The 19176-nt window shown below is 39.1% G+C and overlaps 1 protein-coding gene across 1 annotated transcript in view; it reads right to left on the bottom strand.

Annotated features, from left to right (window-relative positions):
- Nucleotides 1-1446: 1446 nt before the first annotated feature.
- The window catches only part of LOC126158058 (Down syndrome cell adhesion molecule-like protein Dscam2), a 222721-nt gene continuing 204991 nt past the window's right edge, over nucleotides 1447-19176 (bottom strand). The window contains exons 23-24 of the mRNA XM_049916417.1: nucleotides 12989-13272; nucleotides 1447-1938 (exon numbers count right to left, since the gene is read on the bottom strand). Coding sequence (XP_049772374.1) covers nucleotides 1825-1938; nucleotides 12989-13272 — 398 coding nt within the window. The 3' untranslated portion in view covers nucleotides 1447-1824. The remainder of the gene's footprint in view (nucleotides 1939-12988; nucleotides 13273-19176) is intronic.

Genomic DNA, 19176 nt, shown 5'->3' with positions numbered 1-19176 from the left:
TACATACATTTGGAGTTCTCTCTGACAATATCTGCCTTACTACATTTTCGTGCAGATCCCCCCCCTCCCCCCCACATATAAAGTATAATTACTGCAAAAATAAAGCTGCACAATAATGCACCTAGTTTTATTTCAGGTTTCTCCTGGCTTGCCTTGTAGGCACATTTGGCCTATTTCGCTTTTAAACGTTGGCAACACTCGTAGCGACTATTTGAATGACAAAAATAGGTGTAAAAAACTGTACCAGTGTGAAATAAAACGTCAATATAAATCCTGTAATGAGTCTAATGCCTATTTTCATACCGAATATTTATTCTGTGAAAGGGAAGAAGGCACTATCTCTCTGAAAACTGGCATTGGAGTCCAGTATTGCCAGTGGAAACAGCATGTGGAAGATATCAACCTCAAAGAATCTAAAATAAGCCCTAGTTTATCAGTAAAAAGAGTCAGTAAATAATTATACAATTGGTCCAGAGCCAAAGGGCATTATACATTTCAGACTTGCAGATGTAAGTATCAAATGAAAATCTGATTCTACAGCATTTGAGGCATTATTACATCAGGTAACGAAATATAAACAATACTTTCTAGAAACTGTACAGAGGCTGCCTCTTTCTTAATGGAGCATGACAACCTGTAAATTTCACAAAATAGTATGCCCTGTAGAATATGAATTATCAGGTCTGTCTCCTCATAGTGTGCAGTGCTATATATATTGGTTTATGGGGGTGTTGACTGGCACAAATCTCATTGTTAGTACTGTAAATGGCCTAAATTTGGGTAAGAGCTTTACGAAAATTTGTGTCAAACAGTTCTCTCAAACTCTTTCAGTGTTTAACTCCTGTTAATTTTAGATTGGCATGGCCATGGGCATGTGCGTTTGAGTGTCTGTGTTGTCTGTGTGATTATGTTTACTTATACTAGAGAAAGAGCAACAGCTCGGAAAGCAGTATAAAATGCTGTTTTCTAATGTGGATTCCATCCATCAGCTATAGGTGAGTGGTGGCTTTTCCTTTTATGAGTTTCTGTGCACCCCACATCCATCAGCAATAAATTGCCCTTCCTTTATTTCATGTATATCCCTTTTCATTATTGTAGCTGCAATGTTTAATTCTTGTAAGTGGGAAAGTAAAAAACGAGCAGTCATGAATCATGTTCCGTGATTTATTGTACATCAATTTTATTATAAAATGAAAGCATGAGAAAATGTCACCATACAAGCTTTAAAATATGGGTACATGTTTTGGAGACTTACAGTCCTGAAAGAAAGTTAATATCACATACTTATTAATACCACTGGTAAATTACATCAGCAGGTTTTTTTTTTTTTTTTTCTTTAATTTAAATCACATTTCGGCATTTTATCTCCTATGAGACTATTGAGAAAGTAACAGAACATGTGATCATAATACAAACATTTACAATAGTGTATTATCAATAATATGGTATAAAATGTCAGTCAAATATAAAATATAACCTTTTGTTAGTAGACACAAATTTACTGTGGTACCAAGACAAGTTAATGCTTAGAGGAAACTTTTGATATAAAGTATTTGACACATTATAATTCTTAAAATGTGTGCAAATGCCATATGTCACACAGTAACAATGATTCAAAAATATTTATTCTTTAAAATGTATAGAGTGTGATTTTTGATACAATATAAAAATCTTTTCTCCTCTTCTGCTGCTGTTGTCTCTGAAGGCACTTGAATATTTTACAGTTACTATTTGTACTTATATTCTCTTCCATGATCACAAACACTAAACACTGTTGTCAGCAGAGAAAAATCTGGAGCCAACAAGGCACAAGCTACTCCAGACTCAGTACCTGTTAGACTGATGTAGGCTGTGGAGTGGGATCCAGTCAACAACTTCGTTTTCAGATCTTGTTCTACTAGGTATTTTCATCTGGACTGATTGAATGCTGCTACTACTCTGTAAAATCCCAGTGAAATTTTTAGAATACTGGACACTGTGTAGTAACTTTGTGAGATCTAATTATCATTTATAAATAATAATAACTATAATAATAACAATTATTATTATTATTATTATTATTATTGCTGTTTATTTGTAGAGTATAAGTCATAGGTCATGATACAGGTTTCCGAGAGCTACTTAAAAGTCTCCTCAAATTACATGGTAATACTGATTTTCTTCATTATCGTCAAGTAATTGAAGGGAGCTCTCCCAGTTATATTAAACCATAACTGCACACATAATTACAAGTTCTAGTGTCAAAACATAAGCATTATTCCAAAAACAGTGAGTTGTACACAAAATATAAGTATTGCCTGTAGATATATCCTAAAAAACCATCCTGTAGAATGATCACAAGGAACTTATTTGATATACTTTCATTATTAAAGATCTGTTCCTCATGTCCTTGGTTGATTTTTCTATAGTCTGACTGTATCACACATTATGTAAATTGAATGTATAAGGGGGAGAAAGGAAAGGAAAGGGAAGGAATTCATTATGTATCCAAGCTGCAGATTTTGTATGGTGTGTGGTTCTTTTTGACATGCTCAAAAGAACAGACACCACACATTCATATATATCACACATGTTGCAATCTTTTGTCTGTGAAACTACTAGATATTTCATTTCTTGTAGCCACCACAGCTTACTCCACACTTGGCTGGAGCAGGCCACAGGTGGGCTGCCAGTTAAGAAAATCCAGTGGCAGACACTGTCATACTGCTAACTTAAGTCCTGCACGTGACAAGATGCCTTACGACAGTCCAGTTTGCTCTACATGTACACCACCTGGAACAGCTCATCTCAGTGTAAGCGACAACAAGCAGAGCTTTTTGTCACAACAGTATTGTCTGAACAGCTATACTTAGGCCTCCAAGCCCTGCAGAAGATCATTTGCACTGGGGACATGTCCCTCACCACACAACATTAGAGTTGTCGTGCCCTGACATCAGGCTGGGCTTCTGACATGATGCATAGTGCTACGCTTTGCTTTCAGTTGTGCTTTGACTCCAGTCTCAGCACTGATGCAGTCTCCCTGCCAACCAACTGCCTTTTCAGTCCACACCAGATGCTAGAGACAGTCACAGGCCTGCTAGCATCAGGTAGCACAATACTGTCACGTAACAGACTGGGCAGACTCCAGTTCAGTCATTCAGCACACACCAGCACATAGCAGTCCACCGTCTCTGTGGATCCCAGGTCATGCCAAATCTGGCTTTCTCTGGAGTTTGCTGTGTTGATCCTGCCAACTCAGCAAGGCTGCCACCAGCACTGCTGATAATACATTCTATCACTTCAGTTGCTCTTGACTAGGGGTACTAACTGACTGTGTTGTCTAGAATGAATGCCAATAAAAGCTGTATATGACCTGAGATCATTCTCTAGCTTCACCATTTCCACAGCTCTGCCATTACCCATTTCCTCAGGATACCCATAATCAACACTCAGAAGATCACGTGGCTTTCTGTGTGTACTTGGGTGATTACATTGCTGCCAGCAACCCAGACTGCTAAAGTTTGTTTACAGAAGTACTGCCAGCAAAAAAAAAAAAAAAAAAAAAAAAAAAAAAAAAAAAAAAAAAAAAAAAAAAAAAAAAGTTTAAATGTGTGTGAAATCTTATGGGTAACTGCTAAGGTCATCAGTCTCTAAGCTTACACCCTTCTTAACCTAAATTATCCTAAGGAAAAACACACACACCCATGCCCGAGGGAGGACTCAAACCTCCGCTGGGACCAGCCGCACAGTCCATGACTGCAGCGCCTTAGACTACTGCCAGAAAACAGTGAACAACTTTGTGAGGCAATTGTCTACAATGACATTCCAGCACAGTGAGTGCAGTGCAATATTTTTCACACTGGTAGTTTTGTTGTTGATTCTGTTCCTGTTGAATATCTTCTCTGTTATTTTAGGCACTGGCTTTGCAAGGTCCAAACTGGGGGGAAGATTGGGGGGGTGGGGGGGTAGAGAAGGATACTACTGCAAAATCCACTCACGCTTTACTAAATCAAGTGTTAAAGATGTAAAGATGCAGGCAGACCATACAGAATTATGCAAGCAGTTAGAGGCATTGAAATAAGATAAGAGGGAAGTCTTCATCCAGTATGTCAGCACCCTTCCTAGCTGCTAACACTTCTGGCTTAGTCTCTCCTTTTGACATTTGTGGATAACATGTTAACAATCATTATGTTGCAACTTTTATATATTAAATATGGATAAATTACATTTTGATTGGGGCCACTAAGGGATATGTAATGTTCAATGAGGAGTTAATGGAATGCAATTAGAGAGTCCTAAGTGCTGGGTTGTTACAATGGAAGAATGGCTGTAGGTATTATAGAGAAAAGTTAAACCATGTGTCACAGAAGCAAGAGGAGTCTATTGAGAACTTTGTGGACAGGATTAAAACGTTATTTGTCAACACAACAGACAGCAAGGATACAGACAGGAGCAACGATACAAACAGGGTCTTTCTGCAAGAGGCAGAGCAGAACACATTGAATGCATTTTTGTGGTGTCACCTTTTGATGTGTCAAGGAAAGTAAGGGCTGAATTCCCTAAAAATTTTACTGAAGCCATGGGAATTGCAGCAGCATTGGAAGAAGCTGATGCAGTGACACAAGTTCAGGATAGAAGTAGAGTATATTCTGCAGCAGTCAAGGTTACTATTCTGGGTGGTCAGGCCACATATGGTGAGAGTGCCTTTAGCCACAGTGTAAGAAATGTGGCCCAGTAGGGCATTGGGAATAAGCTTGCAGACAGAAAACTAATAAGGGGCATGATTGAGGGTCAAAGGAGGGGAATAGTAAGCCACCGTTAAACAGCAGTGGGGGCTCCAGGCCTGCCTGCCTGGCACTCCCAGTAAGTACAAGATGTCCATGTTAAACATATAATTATATAAAATGTAGCAACTTGAGAAGTAATTGAGATATTTATTGATGGTATATTTCTACAAGTTTGGTAACTAAAAATGTTCTGTTACACATTTAATACTTTCAATATGCACACTATTAATGGTGCGATACGCATCTAATCTGTATTACAATTCTCTCCAAGTTTTCTGCAGCGCTGCAAGCATCACATTTGCGATAGCTGCACAACTGTGATGACAGAGATCTGGTAGTCATGAACTGGTGGTTCCTGGCATGCTTGATTCATGACAAAGCCCCACAGAAAAAAATCAAGTGGCAAAATGTCTGGGCATCTAGGGGCCCAATCCAGCAATCTGGAACCTCAAGATCGAAGACATCCCTCACAGTGTCTGCTAAATGGCATGATACACCATCTTGTTGAAAGGCAACATCACGAGAAAGTTGTGGCATGGCATATAGCTTCAGCATATCTACGGTTCTGTGTTAACTGTAGGCTCTGTGAAGAAGAATGGGGTCTATGACCTAGTCCAGTCTTTCAACAATCCACACCATACATTCATTTCCAGAGAGTCAGATTCACACTCTTATCACAACGTGGGGATTCACTTCCCCCTATGCGGCAGTTGTGCATGTTTACTGTGTAAGAAATATGGAATGTGACCTTGCCCGTGAAACAGGCAAAATTGGGGAATGCATCATTGTCATCCATTTTTCCAGAATAGTCTACACAAATGCCTTCCATCGTAGCCTGTGTTCTAATTTGATTTTGTGATGAAGCTACAGTTTGTACTCCCACTGACTCAATCTTTTACGAACAACATTGTGTACTGTCGCCCGCAAAGGGGGAGAAATGGTTGCAACATTGGCTTACCTGGGGCACAAGTGTGCTACCAGTTACAGGAGTCATTGAAAGACACTGACATACTGCTAAAGCAGCATTCGTAAACTGTCTTGAGACAGGTCAGCAATGTCTTAGCCAGCACTTTTCAGGCATACAAGACAACAAGCAGTGCTTTTCTTCACAACACTGATCGTACAAATACATTTCGGCCTTCAAGTCGTGCCAAACATCACTTGCACTGCGGGCAGATATCTCATTACCAGGTATTACACTTGTACTGTTCTGATGTCAGACTGGGTTTCCTAAGTGACTACCTCTGGCACCAGGCTGTGCTTCAGCTCTGGCCCTGATTTCTATACCAGCCTCAGCACCGATGCATCTCGACCCCAGTTGGCTGCCTCCTCTGTCCATGCTGGCTGCTAGGCACAGTCTTGGGCCTGCTAACACCCATTAGACTGAGGCTCTCAGGCACTGAACTAAGTCCAGCCCAGTGGGACCATTCACCACATACCAGTGCTGTGCAGTCCACTGTCTCCGGGGATCCTGGGTTCAACCTATGCACACAGAATCTTGCCTGCCATCTCCCAGACTGCTGGCACACTTCTCTGCTGCTGTCCACTTCTCTGGGGCAAGCTGTGCTGATTCCACCAACTCAGCAAGGCTGTTCCAGTCGGCTGCCACCAACACTGCCGAAAACCCGTTTTACCACCTCAGCTTTTCCTGACCACAGATGCCAGCCGACTTTGCTGTAAATAACGAGCTGCCTATAAAGGCTGTCCCCTGAGGACATTCTCTGGATTACCATTGCCACAGGTCTGGCATTACCCATTCTCTGAGTTCACTTACACTAAACATCCTGACGGTCAGGTGCTATCCTTGGGTGACTGTAGCAGTCGCCAACCTGGCTGCTACATTATATAAACAAACACACACACACTCACATGCACACACACAGGGGGGGGGGGGGGGGGGGAAGGGGAGAGAGAGAGAGAGAGAGAGAGAGAGAGAGAGAGAGAGAGAGAGAGATAGAGGTGATTTCACTGGTTTACCTCTGAAATCTGCCTATCATGTATCTTAACTGTGAACTTAGGAATGATAGTTAGGAATTAAGAAAGCTGTGGTAACCATTGAAATGATACTCCACAAAATATAAAATTTGTACCAAGCAGACACATGTACTGTCAGGTATTTCCTCACCAGTCAACAGAATTCAAGGTAGATTAATGATTTGCAGTAAAATGACCTGTGACTCTTGACTTGGCCATCTCCAGTTTTGTTGAAATTTGTACAGAATGTACCTAATGGACATGCATAAACTTCTGCCAAATTCAGCTCCATCTATGGATTGGTGTAGACAGCAGAGCTATTTTCAAAAATGGTTCTTTCTTCAGAACAGAAAGTGTCAGAAAATGTTCAAGTTTGGCACACCATTGTTCCTGACCTAACAGAGCTAAGATTGTAGAACTTGCTGCATTAACACAACTAACTGTGCACAACATCTTGCTTTTAAAAAAAAAAAAAAAAAAAAAAAAAAAAAAAAAAATGTTGTGACAAGTTTTCCCATGTTTTTATAAGAAACTCGAATTGAGTAAAATGCAAGGGAAACATGATCCTTTGCCAGTGCATTGTCTGTCTGTCTGCCTGTCAGAAGACTAGTGATTCATGAACTTTTGTGCAAAGGTATTCACAATCAGCTTTCAAGGTTACAAAGAATACTGCGTGTACCAAACTGTCCCCATTTGTGACACTACATATCTTAAAACTGACAAACCTGATTTTTTATTGTGTTGAAAACAAAACATTTAATCAGTCAGAAACTTCTATTTCTATTTTGATGTCATGTCAGTTAAGGTGCAGAAATTACGCTTAAATTTTGGTGTTTCATCAGTGAATTTAAATACTGTTTTTAGTTTAGTGAAGAATAAAATTTTTGTTCCCTCTTTCAAAATGTGATTGGAACATTAATGCAGTGTGTGCTCATTGTTGAATTACATTAAACATCACTGCCTGACAAAAAACTTAGGTGCCCAGAAGCGAAGGAGGAAACAAAATGAAGCTGAATGGATTGAGAGGGTATATGAAGTATTTTGATGATTGCACTATTGACTCAAATTTAGAAAGAACTTGGCAGTGTGAGTCCACTTATCATTATTACAGTGCATTGTTCTGTCTTGGATGCAAGCACTAATTTCTTTGGGAGGGGTGTCATAAATCCACTGTATCCTGTCCTGAGACAAGCTGGATCACAACTGTTGTAACGGTTCCTTGATATCATAGATACTGGGATAAGGATGAAGTTGACTTCTGAGCTGGTCCCACAGATGTTTTATTATGGAAATATGTGGGAATTTCTCTGGCCACAAGTGAACATCAGCATCATGCAGATAGCATTTAGAGATGTGTGAATGAGCATTGTCCTGTTGAAAAATGTCACCATGGTAGTTTTGCATGAGAAATAACTCATGAGGATGGGAGATGTCCATGACATACCATTGTGCCATCTGAGTTCCCTCAGTTACTACCAACTGGGACCTGAAGTCACCCTGATGGCTTCCCACATTGTCAGGCTAAAAGCCTCTGTAAAAAATTGGAAGAATGGAACTTTTTTCCAGGTTGCTGCCATACTCAGCGACGTCTGGACAGATCTGCAATTAATTGATGCATACAATACAATGCCATTCATCAGCAGTTCTGGGTCACAGCACCATTCCAAATACAGCTGCTTGTTTTATGGTATTAAGAGCACCGTACTCATGGGACGGTAGTACCCTACTCTGGTTGCTGTTAGTTTCCAACCAATAGTGCGGGATGACACACAATGTTGCAGAGAGATCATTACTTGTTCTCAGATGACAGATACAGGTGTGAAAGGATTGCAATTTGCTTTGTGCACAATATGGCAATTCTCCTTTGTGGTCATCAGATGTGGTCAACAGGAACCTTAATGAGTATGTCTGCCATCACATTTCGATGCTGTCCTGCATGGGGCAATTGTCACATTTGAATGCTCTACAGGTCTGGATATTGCAAGATCTACCAGCCAGGCAAATGGAGAGCCACAATTTCAAACACTGTCAGGTATTGATAACATAGTCTCACACAAGTACACGGCACCTCTGTCCTTCATAGTGATCACTTGACGTCTGACACTGTCCACACCCTTTATATACCCTGGTAACAACATTTAACATCAACGACACTAATGCTCTCAAGTGGCTGATCTAAATGTCACAGAGAACTAATCATTTACATACCCACCAATGGTGTGTGCTTGTATGAAGTTACATTGAAATCTGAACATGTCTTCTGAGTGCTTTTACTATTTTTATCAGGCAAGTAAAAATACGCTCAGGATTCCAAGACAAGCCGCTGTCCAGCATGTAGGGAATAATCAATTATAAGCTTGCAGCTTTGAAATGTTAACAGTTCTCTGTGCCATTTGACTGTTTACCACTGCACAGGCCTAAAAGCCCCAAAAGCACTCTTTTAAAGAACAATAGCTTCAAATCAATAAAATTATTTATGCTGGGTAAAATGACTAGCTATGTTTTCATCATGAGGCACTGTTCATACACAGTATGAATTTTTAAAAAAATCAAACTATACACAGTTTGGCAAAGAGACTCAAAAATATGAATATGGCTGTGCTTAGCTGAGTTAGATGTGGCTTATCACCTAAAATTTATGTCTGATAAAGAACCAGCACAAAAATGTGCCCATAAACTAAAAAAATTCCATAAAGGGAACATCCCAGATGTTAATTCCATGTGAATTAGGTGAGGGTGATGTGATCAAGATCTATAACTACCCCAATAAATCAGTCTTTGGTATAGCACCTTCAGAATTTCAACAGATTGGTTCAAGAGATGAAAAAACCTACGCAAAGCTAAATATTCATGAGATTGGTGATATAGTTATTAAGAAAATGTCACCATGAAACTTCTTGGCAGATTAAAACTGTGTTGTGGACCTAGACTCAAAATCAGAACCTTTGCCTTTCGCAGGCAAGTGCTCTACCATCTGAGCTACCCATGAACAACACACGACCCATCCTCACAGCTTTACTTCTGCCAGTACCTCATATCCTACCTTCTAAACTTCACATAAGTTGTTCTGCAAAACATGCAGGACTGCTCTCCTGAAAGAAAGGATATTGCAGAGATATGGCTCAGCCACAGTGTGGGACAGGTCATGTGTTGTGCTTGGCTAGCTCTTTGACAGAGCACTTGCCTGTAAAAGGTAAAGGTTGTGAGTTTGAATCTCAATCTGGCACACAGTTTTAATGTGCCAGGAAGTTTCATATCAGCACACAGTCCACTGCAGAGCGAAAATTTCAATCTTGAAAATTACAACAGCCGGTGGACTTGACTGTAGAGAATTGGAGCAATCTAACACAATTAAACAGGGGCAGTTTTAAGGCTCAAGTGATACATGCCAGAATGTATCACTTGGGGTGCCAAGCTAAGAAGGGTACCAGAGGCACCACAACTGTAAGTTACAGGACATGAAACAAGTAGTAGTGACTGCTTGGTATGCCAAACTGTGAGGGCACCCAAATGCAAGATTTGTATACATTTGTATCACAGTTAGTAGGGAAAACTGATATGAGTGAAAGATATGTGGGAAATGAGGAAGAAGGGGGCTGCCAAATGATGTCACTTGTGTGGAAAAATGTTCTCAAATCGACTGGCCTTGCAAACAGGCAATTTCTTAACTGTGTATGTTGCAAGTAGCCAATCAAATAAATGAAGAAGTAGAATACATCTACCACCAAGAAAAAAATTAATTTTGAATTTAATTCCTCAAGTGTTGTCAATTAAATAGATTAAGTAGCCCTCGTGAAAATGGCTTTAGTACCAGTACCAATAGGCTACCAAGTTACAAATAGAACTGAAGACTGACGGAAGTTCATGCAGGTAAATTCTGCACAATTTTCATCAAATTTGTAGATGGTCTACATCCATGTTGGGTCACTTCACATAGAATGGCACCAAGGAAAATATTAATTTGTAAGAGAGCTATTTGACTGAGTCATCCGACTGTGACATATGGGAATGTCAGCAGCACCAACAAGTAAGATCACACAGTCTGATCATTTTAAATGAAACTGTTTGTAAACTAAGAAGATCTTATAAATAATATCTCATTCTGAATGAATGGATGTGTTCTTCCCAGTTTACTATTAGGTGACTACTAAGTACACACATGATATTGTGTTACATATACTTTAACGTCTGCTACTGCCATTTAAAAAGATGATTCATATGCCAGAAATAAAAAGTAAATTTAAAAGACAAATAGCGAAAAATTCACAGTCTTATGTACTAGGCCCAGAATTATCATTTCCTATTGCTTACTCAAATGTTAAAATGGTGGTCATTTGGAAATTCTTATGAAAAAATGTATTTATTTCATGCTATAGGGGAGATGCATATTGCAAAAATATACATACAATAAAAAGTAAAGAAAGAAACAGCTGAAACTGAAAGAAAATATAAAGTACATTCCCTGGAGCAGTATTTAGTCAAAATGCTTAAACTATCAAAATGAAGTTTTACTACTTCAGGAAGAAGTGCTGAAAGATGTATGTACTGCACTAAATAGGGAGTGAAATATCATCACAGGCATATGAAAGTACATCTGAAGACAAAATATTACATATGAGAAAAGTAGGCCAAAGAATCATTTTGGTTCTAAATAACAAAGGGTTTTCCATTCTTATTTGCTTGATCAAATGTCTAGACAATTGATACAATCAACTTCTGACAAGCAATTAAATCAGTGCATCTAATTTGCAGTGTTGGTATGCTAACATACGAAAGTTTGAACTTGTTGAAACTGTAGGCTTTAATTTAGATACAGCAAATGTGACTGCAAAAGGAATAAATGAAGTCTCTGTGCCGTTTACTCACAACAACAGATTTTAGTTCTGAAAGAACTTCATGACAAAAATGTCTCATTATCAAAAACTGTCAAATGTGGAAGATAGAAAACAGTGACAACAGTAAAGTAATAGTGTTATTAGTACTACAATTATGGAATAATGAAGCTCATTAGTCCCTAAAGTGAAAAAGAAAGAGCTTCATTGAATCAAGTTCCTCATTATCAGAAATATCAGAAACAAAAGCAATTGGCCATGAGCATTAATTTATATCAGACTGATAATCTTAATAGGCAGTTCAAAAGATTTCTGTAAAAATATCACAAAGTGGCTACAGTGAATTAAAAAATGTGTCCGAGTTGGCTTACCGGGCACTGTCTTCAGGTAAACTGATTAGGATGGTGCCATAGTCAACTTTGTCTTAAAAAAAAGGTACATCCTCCTCTAAGAAGCTCACTCTTGGCTAATCCTGTGTCCAAGCTGTAATGGTTCATTCTTGAAGTTTGAGGAATATATATTGCAAGAAAAATCATCAATATATTTTTCCACCTACACGCATCTCATAAAATGACCATGTCAGAAAAATAAGAGAAACTTGTACTCGTATGAAAACTGACAGTTGATCTTGTGTAGGCTACATCATTCATAAGTGGAAAATGCAAGGGGAGAAATAAAAACAATACACAAAGTACAATATGCTGCATACCATAATGTTCACACACAAGTGCAGCTACATTAGAATTTGTGTGAAGATATGTATAACACAAAGGTTTACAAATTTAAGCAGAAGGGCATATGAAAACTAAATAACTAATAGACTGGAAGTTTTAATTAATGAAAACTAAATGCAGTTCAGTGAAAATTGGGGTTCTAAAAGCGAGTAGGAAAGTGAGTAGTGAAAGTCAAACCAAATTTTTGATTTCAACCTTTGTTTGCAGAAAGAGGAAAAACCAGTTGTCATCATAACATGTGAAAGGGAGCAGTAAATTCCAGTCACCTGTAATTATGCTTTATCACTAATGAAAAACATCTATGGTGAAAAAATTAATTTACAGTGTGCTTGCTGTGTAGGTAACTGTACACCTGTTGAACAGTAACCAGTCTCTCATTTTACCATAACCCGATACACACTGCATTAACACTGACATTGTAATTGCAGCAGAGATGGTACACTGATAATAATGATAAGCTGATGTCATGGCACCTACAACACCAACATTTTCTATTTTCAAATCTACTTGCAGAACTGGAATTTTGGCTCCTGATAGTAACTACTGAGCAACCAGTTGTATCCTTGTACTTTGAAAATACACATTTTTTCCTTAATTTTCAATAACTGTTATATTATTCTTATTTCATTTGTGTTTGCAGTGGAGTTAGAAACTATAAAACATGTTCACAGTTAATACTCACTCTTTCAGAAGGCTGGTAATGAAAACATTGATCTGATGATAATGGGGATCCTTTATCTGAACCATCAATGTTGATATGGTTGGGAACCAGAAAAGTAGCATACGGGCTAATATCCTCCCTGCAGCCAAATGATACTCGAGATGGAGTTGAAAGAAAAGCAGCTTCTTGTGCATTTTGGCACATTACAGCTGCAGCTTTCATGTTGTTCCCTCTCACTGTAGACGTTGAATCACATCCTCCAACATTCTCCATATCTGCCACAAGTCCAATTTCTGACGGCTTTCCTTCAAAAATAAAAGCAGTCATGTTGTTTCTTATCGGCTATAGATCTACATGTAAAAATATATTTTAAAATTTAGCATGAGTTTCTTTTCTCATTAGTATAATGATAAGATACATGATGGACAAAACATGTGCAATTTGGAATAATTACTATCTTATCAAACTATTGTTGAAGAAGAAAGGAAAGACAGTTGAAATTTTGTGAAGACTAGATGAGCAACAGAAATTATCAGGAGGTTGAGTGTAAATAAATTGTTTAGTAGTGGATGAAATTTGATTGTTTTCATCTGCAAACTGAAAAGCTAGCTAATTTTTTTTACTTACACCTAGGTTAGCTCTATGAAATTATGTTCTTGATTACTACAGCTAAAGAAAAAACTTATATCATTATATGAATGCGTGGTGTCTGTTCTTTCAGACATGTCCAAAAGAGCAAGATACCATGCAGTCATGTAATTGATTCACCTCAACGGGCAATGAATCCACCAACCTCTATGCGGATACACAATTACGTCCAGCCTCCTGTGGAAGTCTCAGTAGAGCGAGCATGGGGGGAATGGACAGGCACCGCGGACAGGTGGCTCTATGTGGAAATGTGGCTCAGCCCAGAGCAATGCCGAGGTAGTCCACACAATAAACACTGTGTCAGGGTTAACACAACTGCCTAGTAAGCAGGAGATCACAGGTTAGGATGCTGGTCCTGCACACATTTTCGCTCATCTCCGCTGATTCCACATAAAGTCCCAATGCAGCTGACATCAGTACTCCCTTCACTTTCTTTTCCCTTCTCCCTCTCCATCTTCAGCTTACATAAAGAAAAAAATTATTTAGCATTTATTTTTATTTAATTTATTTATTTAATCATATGGCTAGGGCCCCCCATCGGGCAGACTGTTCGCCGGATGCCGGTCTTTCAATTTGACGCCACTTTGGTGACCTGCAGTCAGTGAGGATGGTAGGATGATGATCAGGACAGCGCAACACCCAGTCCCTGGGCATGAACATTCCCCAACCCAGCCGGGAATCGAACCCCCAGAGGACTGACAATCCATCACGTTGACCATTCAGCTACCGGGGGGCAGACATTATTTAGCATTAATGAGTAATGAAAATGTCATTTCGAATATTTGTTTCCACATCATGTAGAGGGCACTACAAACATCCGGAAATAGTTACATTCATATCTTCTTAACTGATATTTGAAGCTGATATTGAAAAGCAGTTTAAAATTAGTTGTAATTACCCTAACCACAGTATAAGACACAAATATAATTCCCATGTAGACTTTGCTTGTGTGTATAAGATTCAGTGAGATTCTGTTGCCTATAGCAAGATCTTTGACAAGCTGGTAATATAACAACACAAATAACGCATGGCCTGACAAAAAAAGAGAAGCACACAGAAAAGGAGAAGGTAATTAAATGAAACATAACATTTTGTGAAAGTAAGTAAAGTTATTTCAGTTGTCACACACTCAAGTCAAATTAACAAAGAACTACACAGTGTGAGTCATACTTATCAGTATGATGTCACACCCCCTTTGGTGTGAGTGTGTGCACAAATTCTGTTTGTAAGATTGTCAAAAGTTATTGAATCCTCTCTCGAGGCATGATGGCCTATAAATGTGATAATTGGTTCTTGACATCACAGAGTTGACATCCAATCTGGTTCCTCAAATGTTCTATTGGGAACAAGTACGGTGGTCTTGCTGGCCAGAGGGATATCTAACATCATGCAGACAGTTCACATAGGCGAATGTGCCCTGTGTGGATGAGCACTGTCCTGTTGAAAATGGCATGATGCTACAGTTGTGTGAGAGGTGGCAACACATGAGATGCAGGATGTCTGTGAAGTACCATTATGCTGTAAGAGTTTCCTCAGTCACTACCAGCCCCATCCTAGAATTATAGCCAATAGCTCCCATCACCATAACATCATGAGTGACACTGTTATGCCTCTCCAAAGCAATGGAACCTCTCCCCAGGTTGTCACCATAATCACTGACAGTGATCATCCACGGTAGTGTAGCATTGTGATTAATTGCTGAACACAGTGTGTTATCACTTATCAGCAGTCCATGCTTCCCAGTCAATGTACCACACCAAATGCAATAATTTGTGTTGTTGTGTTAAAGCAAACCTACGGGGTAGTAATTCTTTAGTCCAGCTGCTGATGGTGAAGGATGATACAGTATGTTCCAGGGAGTTCATTACTTGTTGTTGAATGGCATGTGCAAATGTCAAGGGGCTACAATGTGCTTGATACAGAATGTAGTGATCCTTCCTTGTGATGGCCTCACAAGGCTGACAAGAACCTTGATGATGAGTATTCGTATACAGCACAACATTGAGCCATTATCACATCCAAATGTCTCTCAAATCAGGATATTGCACAGTTAGTGTAACTGGGCAAATGGAGACCCAAAATGAGGCCTTTCAAACTCTATTTTATTTCTGATAACACTGTCTCCATGAATACATGACATCTTCATGTCCTTCACAGTGATCATTCATAAACTAAACTCTGTGCCATCATGACGTCACACACCACAACACCCTTACATCACAGGTCAAAGCTGACAGGTGGGATTGGACACCTCTGTTGACTCTGAAAATTATTTCGAGCAGTTAGTTCATGAGCTCACATGCATAGTAAATGGTTGTGAAAACACACTTGACCTCTTAGCAACAAATAATCCTGAGTTAATAACAAGCAGTGCTGTTTTTCTGGGGAAACGCTGGGGGATGCGTACCCCTAAACTTTTCCGTTGACAAAGTAATTTTTTTTTACGATGTTGAGAACTTGGAAGAGTGCCAGATTTATTTCACGGAGGTACTATCGAAGACAGTGGTGCCAAAGCAGAGTTACTAAACACAGCCTTCCAAAATGCCTTCACAAAAGAAGACAAAGTGAATATTCCAGAATTCAAATCAAGAACAGCTGCCAATATGTGTAACATAGGAGTAAATATCCTCGGAGTAGTGAAACAACTTAAATCACTTAATAAAAGCAAGTCTTCTGGTCCATACTGTATACCAGTTAGGTTCCTTTCGGAGTATGCTGATGTATAAACTCCATACTTGACAATTATATACAACCGTTCGCTCAACAAAAGATCCGTACCAAAAGACTGGAAAGTTGCACAGGTCACACCAATATTCAAGAAAGGAAGTAGGAGTAATCCATTTAATTACAGGCCCATATCATTAATGTCGATATGCAGCAGGATTCTGGAACATATATTGTGTTCGAACTTTGTGAATTACACTGAAGAAAATGGTTTATTGACACACAGTCAACATGGGTTTAGGGGACATCGTTCTTGTGAAACACAACTAGCTCTTTATTCGCATGAAGTGTTGAGTGCTATTGACAAGGGATTTCAGATCAGTTCCGTATTTCTGGATTTCGAGAAGGCTTTTGACACTGTGCCACACAAGTGACTTATTGTGAAATTGTGTGCTTATGGAATGTCGTCTCAGTTATGCGACTGGATTTGTGACTTCCTGTCAGGGAGGTCACAGTTCGTAATAATTGACTGAAAGCCATCGAGTAAAACAGAAGTGATTTCTGGCGTTCCCCAAGGTAGTTTTATAGGCCCTTTGCTGTTCCTTATGTATATAAATGATTTGGGAGACAATCTGAGCAGCCATCTTAGGTTGTTTGCAGGTGACGCTGTCGTTTATTGACTAAGTCATCAGAAGATCAAAACAAATTGCAAAAAGAATGGTGCGAAAATTGTCAGTTGACCTTAAACAACGAAAAGTGCAAGGTCATCCACATGAGTGCTAAAAGGAATCCGTTAAACTTCGGTTACACGATAAATCAGTCAAATATAAAAGCCGTAAATTCAACTAAATACCTAGGAATTACAATTATGAACAACTTAAATTTGAAGGACCACATAGAAAATGTTGTGGGGAAGGCTAACCAAAGACTGCATTTTATTGGCAGGACATGTAGAAAATGTGACAGATCTACCTATGGAGTCTGCCTACTCTACACTTGTCCATCCTCTTTTAGACTGCTGCTGCGCAATGTGGGATCCTTACCAGATAGGACTGACAGAGTACATCGAAAAAGTGCAAAGAAGGGCAGCACGTTTTGTATTATTGCGAAATATGGGAGAGAGTGTCACTGAAATGATACAGGATTTGGGATGGATATCATTAAAAGAAGGGCATTTTTCATTGCAACAGAATCTTCTCATGAAATTCCAATCACCAAATTTCTCCTCCGAATTCAAAAATATTGTGTTGCACCGACCTACATAGGGAGAAACGATCACCACGATAAAATAAGGGAAATCAGAGCTCGTACAGAAAGATACAGCTGTTCGTTCTTTCCGCATTCTTAACAAGATTGGAATAATAGAGAATTGTGAAGGCGGTTTGATAAACCCTCTGCCAGCAACTTAAATGTGATTTGCGGAGTATCCATGTAGATGTAGAACTGTCAGTGGTGTGTATGTGTATGAAGGAAGTCACACTTACCACTGACCATGTCTTCTGGGTGCTTCTCTGGGAAAGTTTTAGGGAGTGCGTTACTTGTTCTTGGATGGGAAGTGCAGATTTTGAGGGGTTGCAATGTGTTTTGTACAGAATGTAGTGTTCTTTCATTGTGAAGCCCACATGCGGTTGACCAGAAACTTTATGACGAGTATGCCTGCCTTCACATTCTCAGACAGTTCAACATTGGACCATCATCACATTCAAATGTGTCTCAAATTTGGGTATTGCATGATTAGTCCAACTTGCCAAATAGAGATCCACAATGAGGCCTCTTTCAAACTCTGTCTGATTTCTGGTAACACTGTCTCCATGAGTACACGACATCTCCAGGTCCTTCACTGTCATCACTCATTATCTGACACTGTACATGGCCCATTGTATACTCTGTCAGGCCCTAACAACACTAAACATGAACAACACTAATGTACTCTGGTGTCCACTCTTCTTTTCACAGAGAATTGCTACTCTAAATCATTTACACACCTACCAACGGTGTGTCAAATCAGTAATTATCAGATCTGAGATGCAAGCATTCAATAAAATTTTGCTGTGTATATGATCATATGTTTCATAGACAAATATTCTGACCAGTGTAACTGGTCTGTGGGTTAATAGCACTTGCAAGTGTGCCCCCATAGGGTCTAGAATTAAACATAATGGCTGATGGCATGCTGTATCATCAACACCAGCCAATAGGCATTAAAATAAGTACTATCAATAAAGGATGTAAGTCTCCACCTCCTCATTCTTGCTATAGAGTCATAAATAGAATTCATAGGCATTCTTAACAGACAAACATTTAGAGCATGATGAAATTACACTCTGTAAGACCTGAAAGTGGCACTGTTTTGATAGTAAACACACCATACTAAAGAAAATGCCTTGCAACTGTGGCCAAAATGTTAGTCTGTCTGTATGACAGTATCATGAACATATATCCACAAAAGCATTACTGAGAATAAAATGGCCACAGGACCTAACACTTGTGCAAGAAAGCCAATTGATCACCAGAGGTGGACATGGTGTGCTGTGTGACATTTTGTGTTGATACTTTCATTCATGTGAAATTTGTACAAGATTTTAATGCAGCAGTGAAAGATTTATGATTTTTACACAATTTCCGAACTGATACATCTTTTAAGATTGCATATTTATGTAAAACATCATATTACAGAACACTTGTGTTATTCCTGACCAGACACTAGAAACAGCATCATTGCTGTAGTTTGGCTCCCCATTTTCCACAGAAAGAAAACCATATCAAGTCTCTCCAAGCAACACAGAGTCAGCAATACTACTACCTTAAGGTAGCATTTTAAGTAGCCTTCATCCAATGCTTCCTATTTGTTAACGATTTTTTTAAATTTAGCTTTTCTTCCAGCATTGCAAGTAGCA

This window comes from Schistocerca cancellata, chromosome 2 (genome assembly GCF_023864275.1).
Source record: "Schistocerca cancellata isolate TAMUIC-IGC-003103 chromosome 2, iqSchCanc2.1, whole genome shotgun sequence".
Lineage (NCBI taxonomy): Eukaryota > Metazoa > Arthropoda > Insecta > Orthoptera > Acrididae > Schistocerca > Schistocerca cancellata.
Note: the sequence above shows the minus strand (reverse complement) of the source record. Positions and strands in the feature narration are given on the sequence as shown.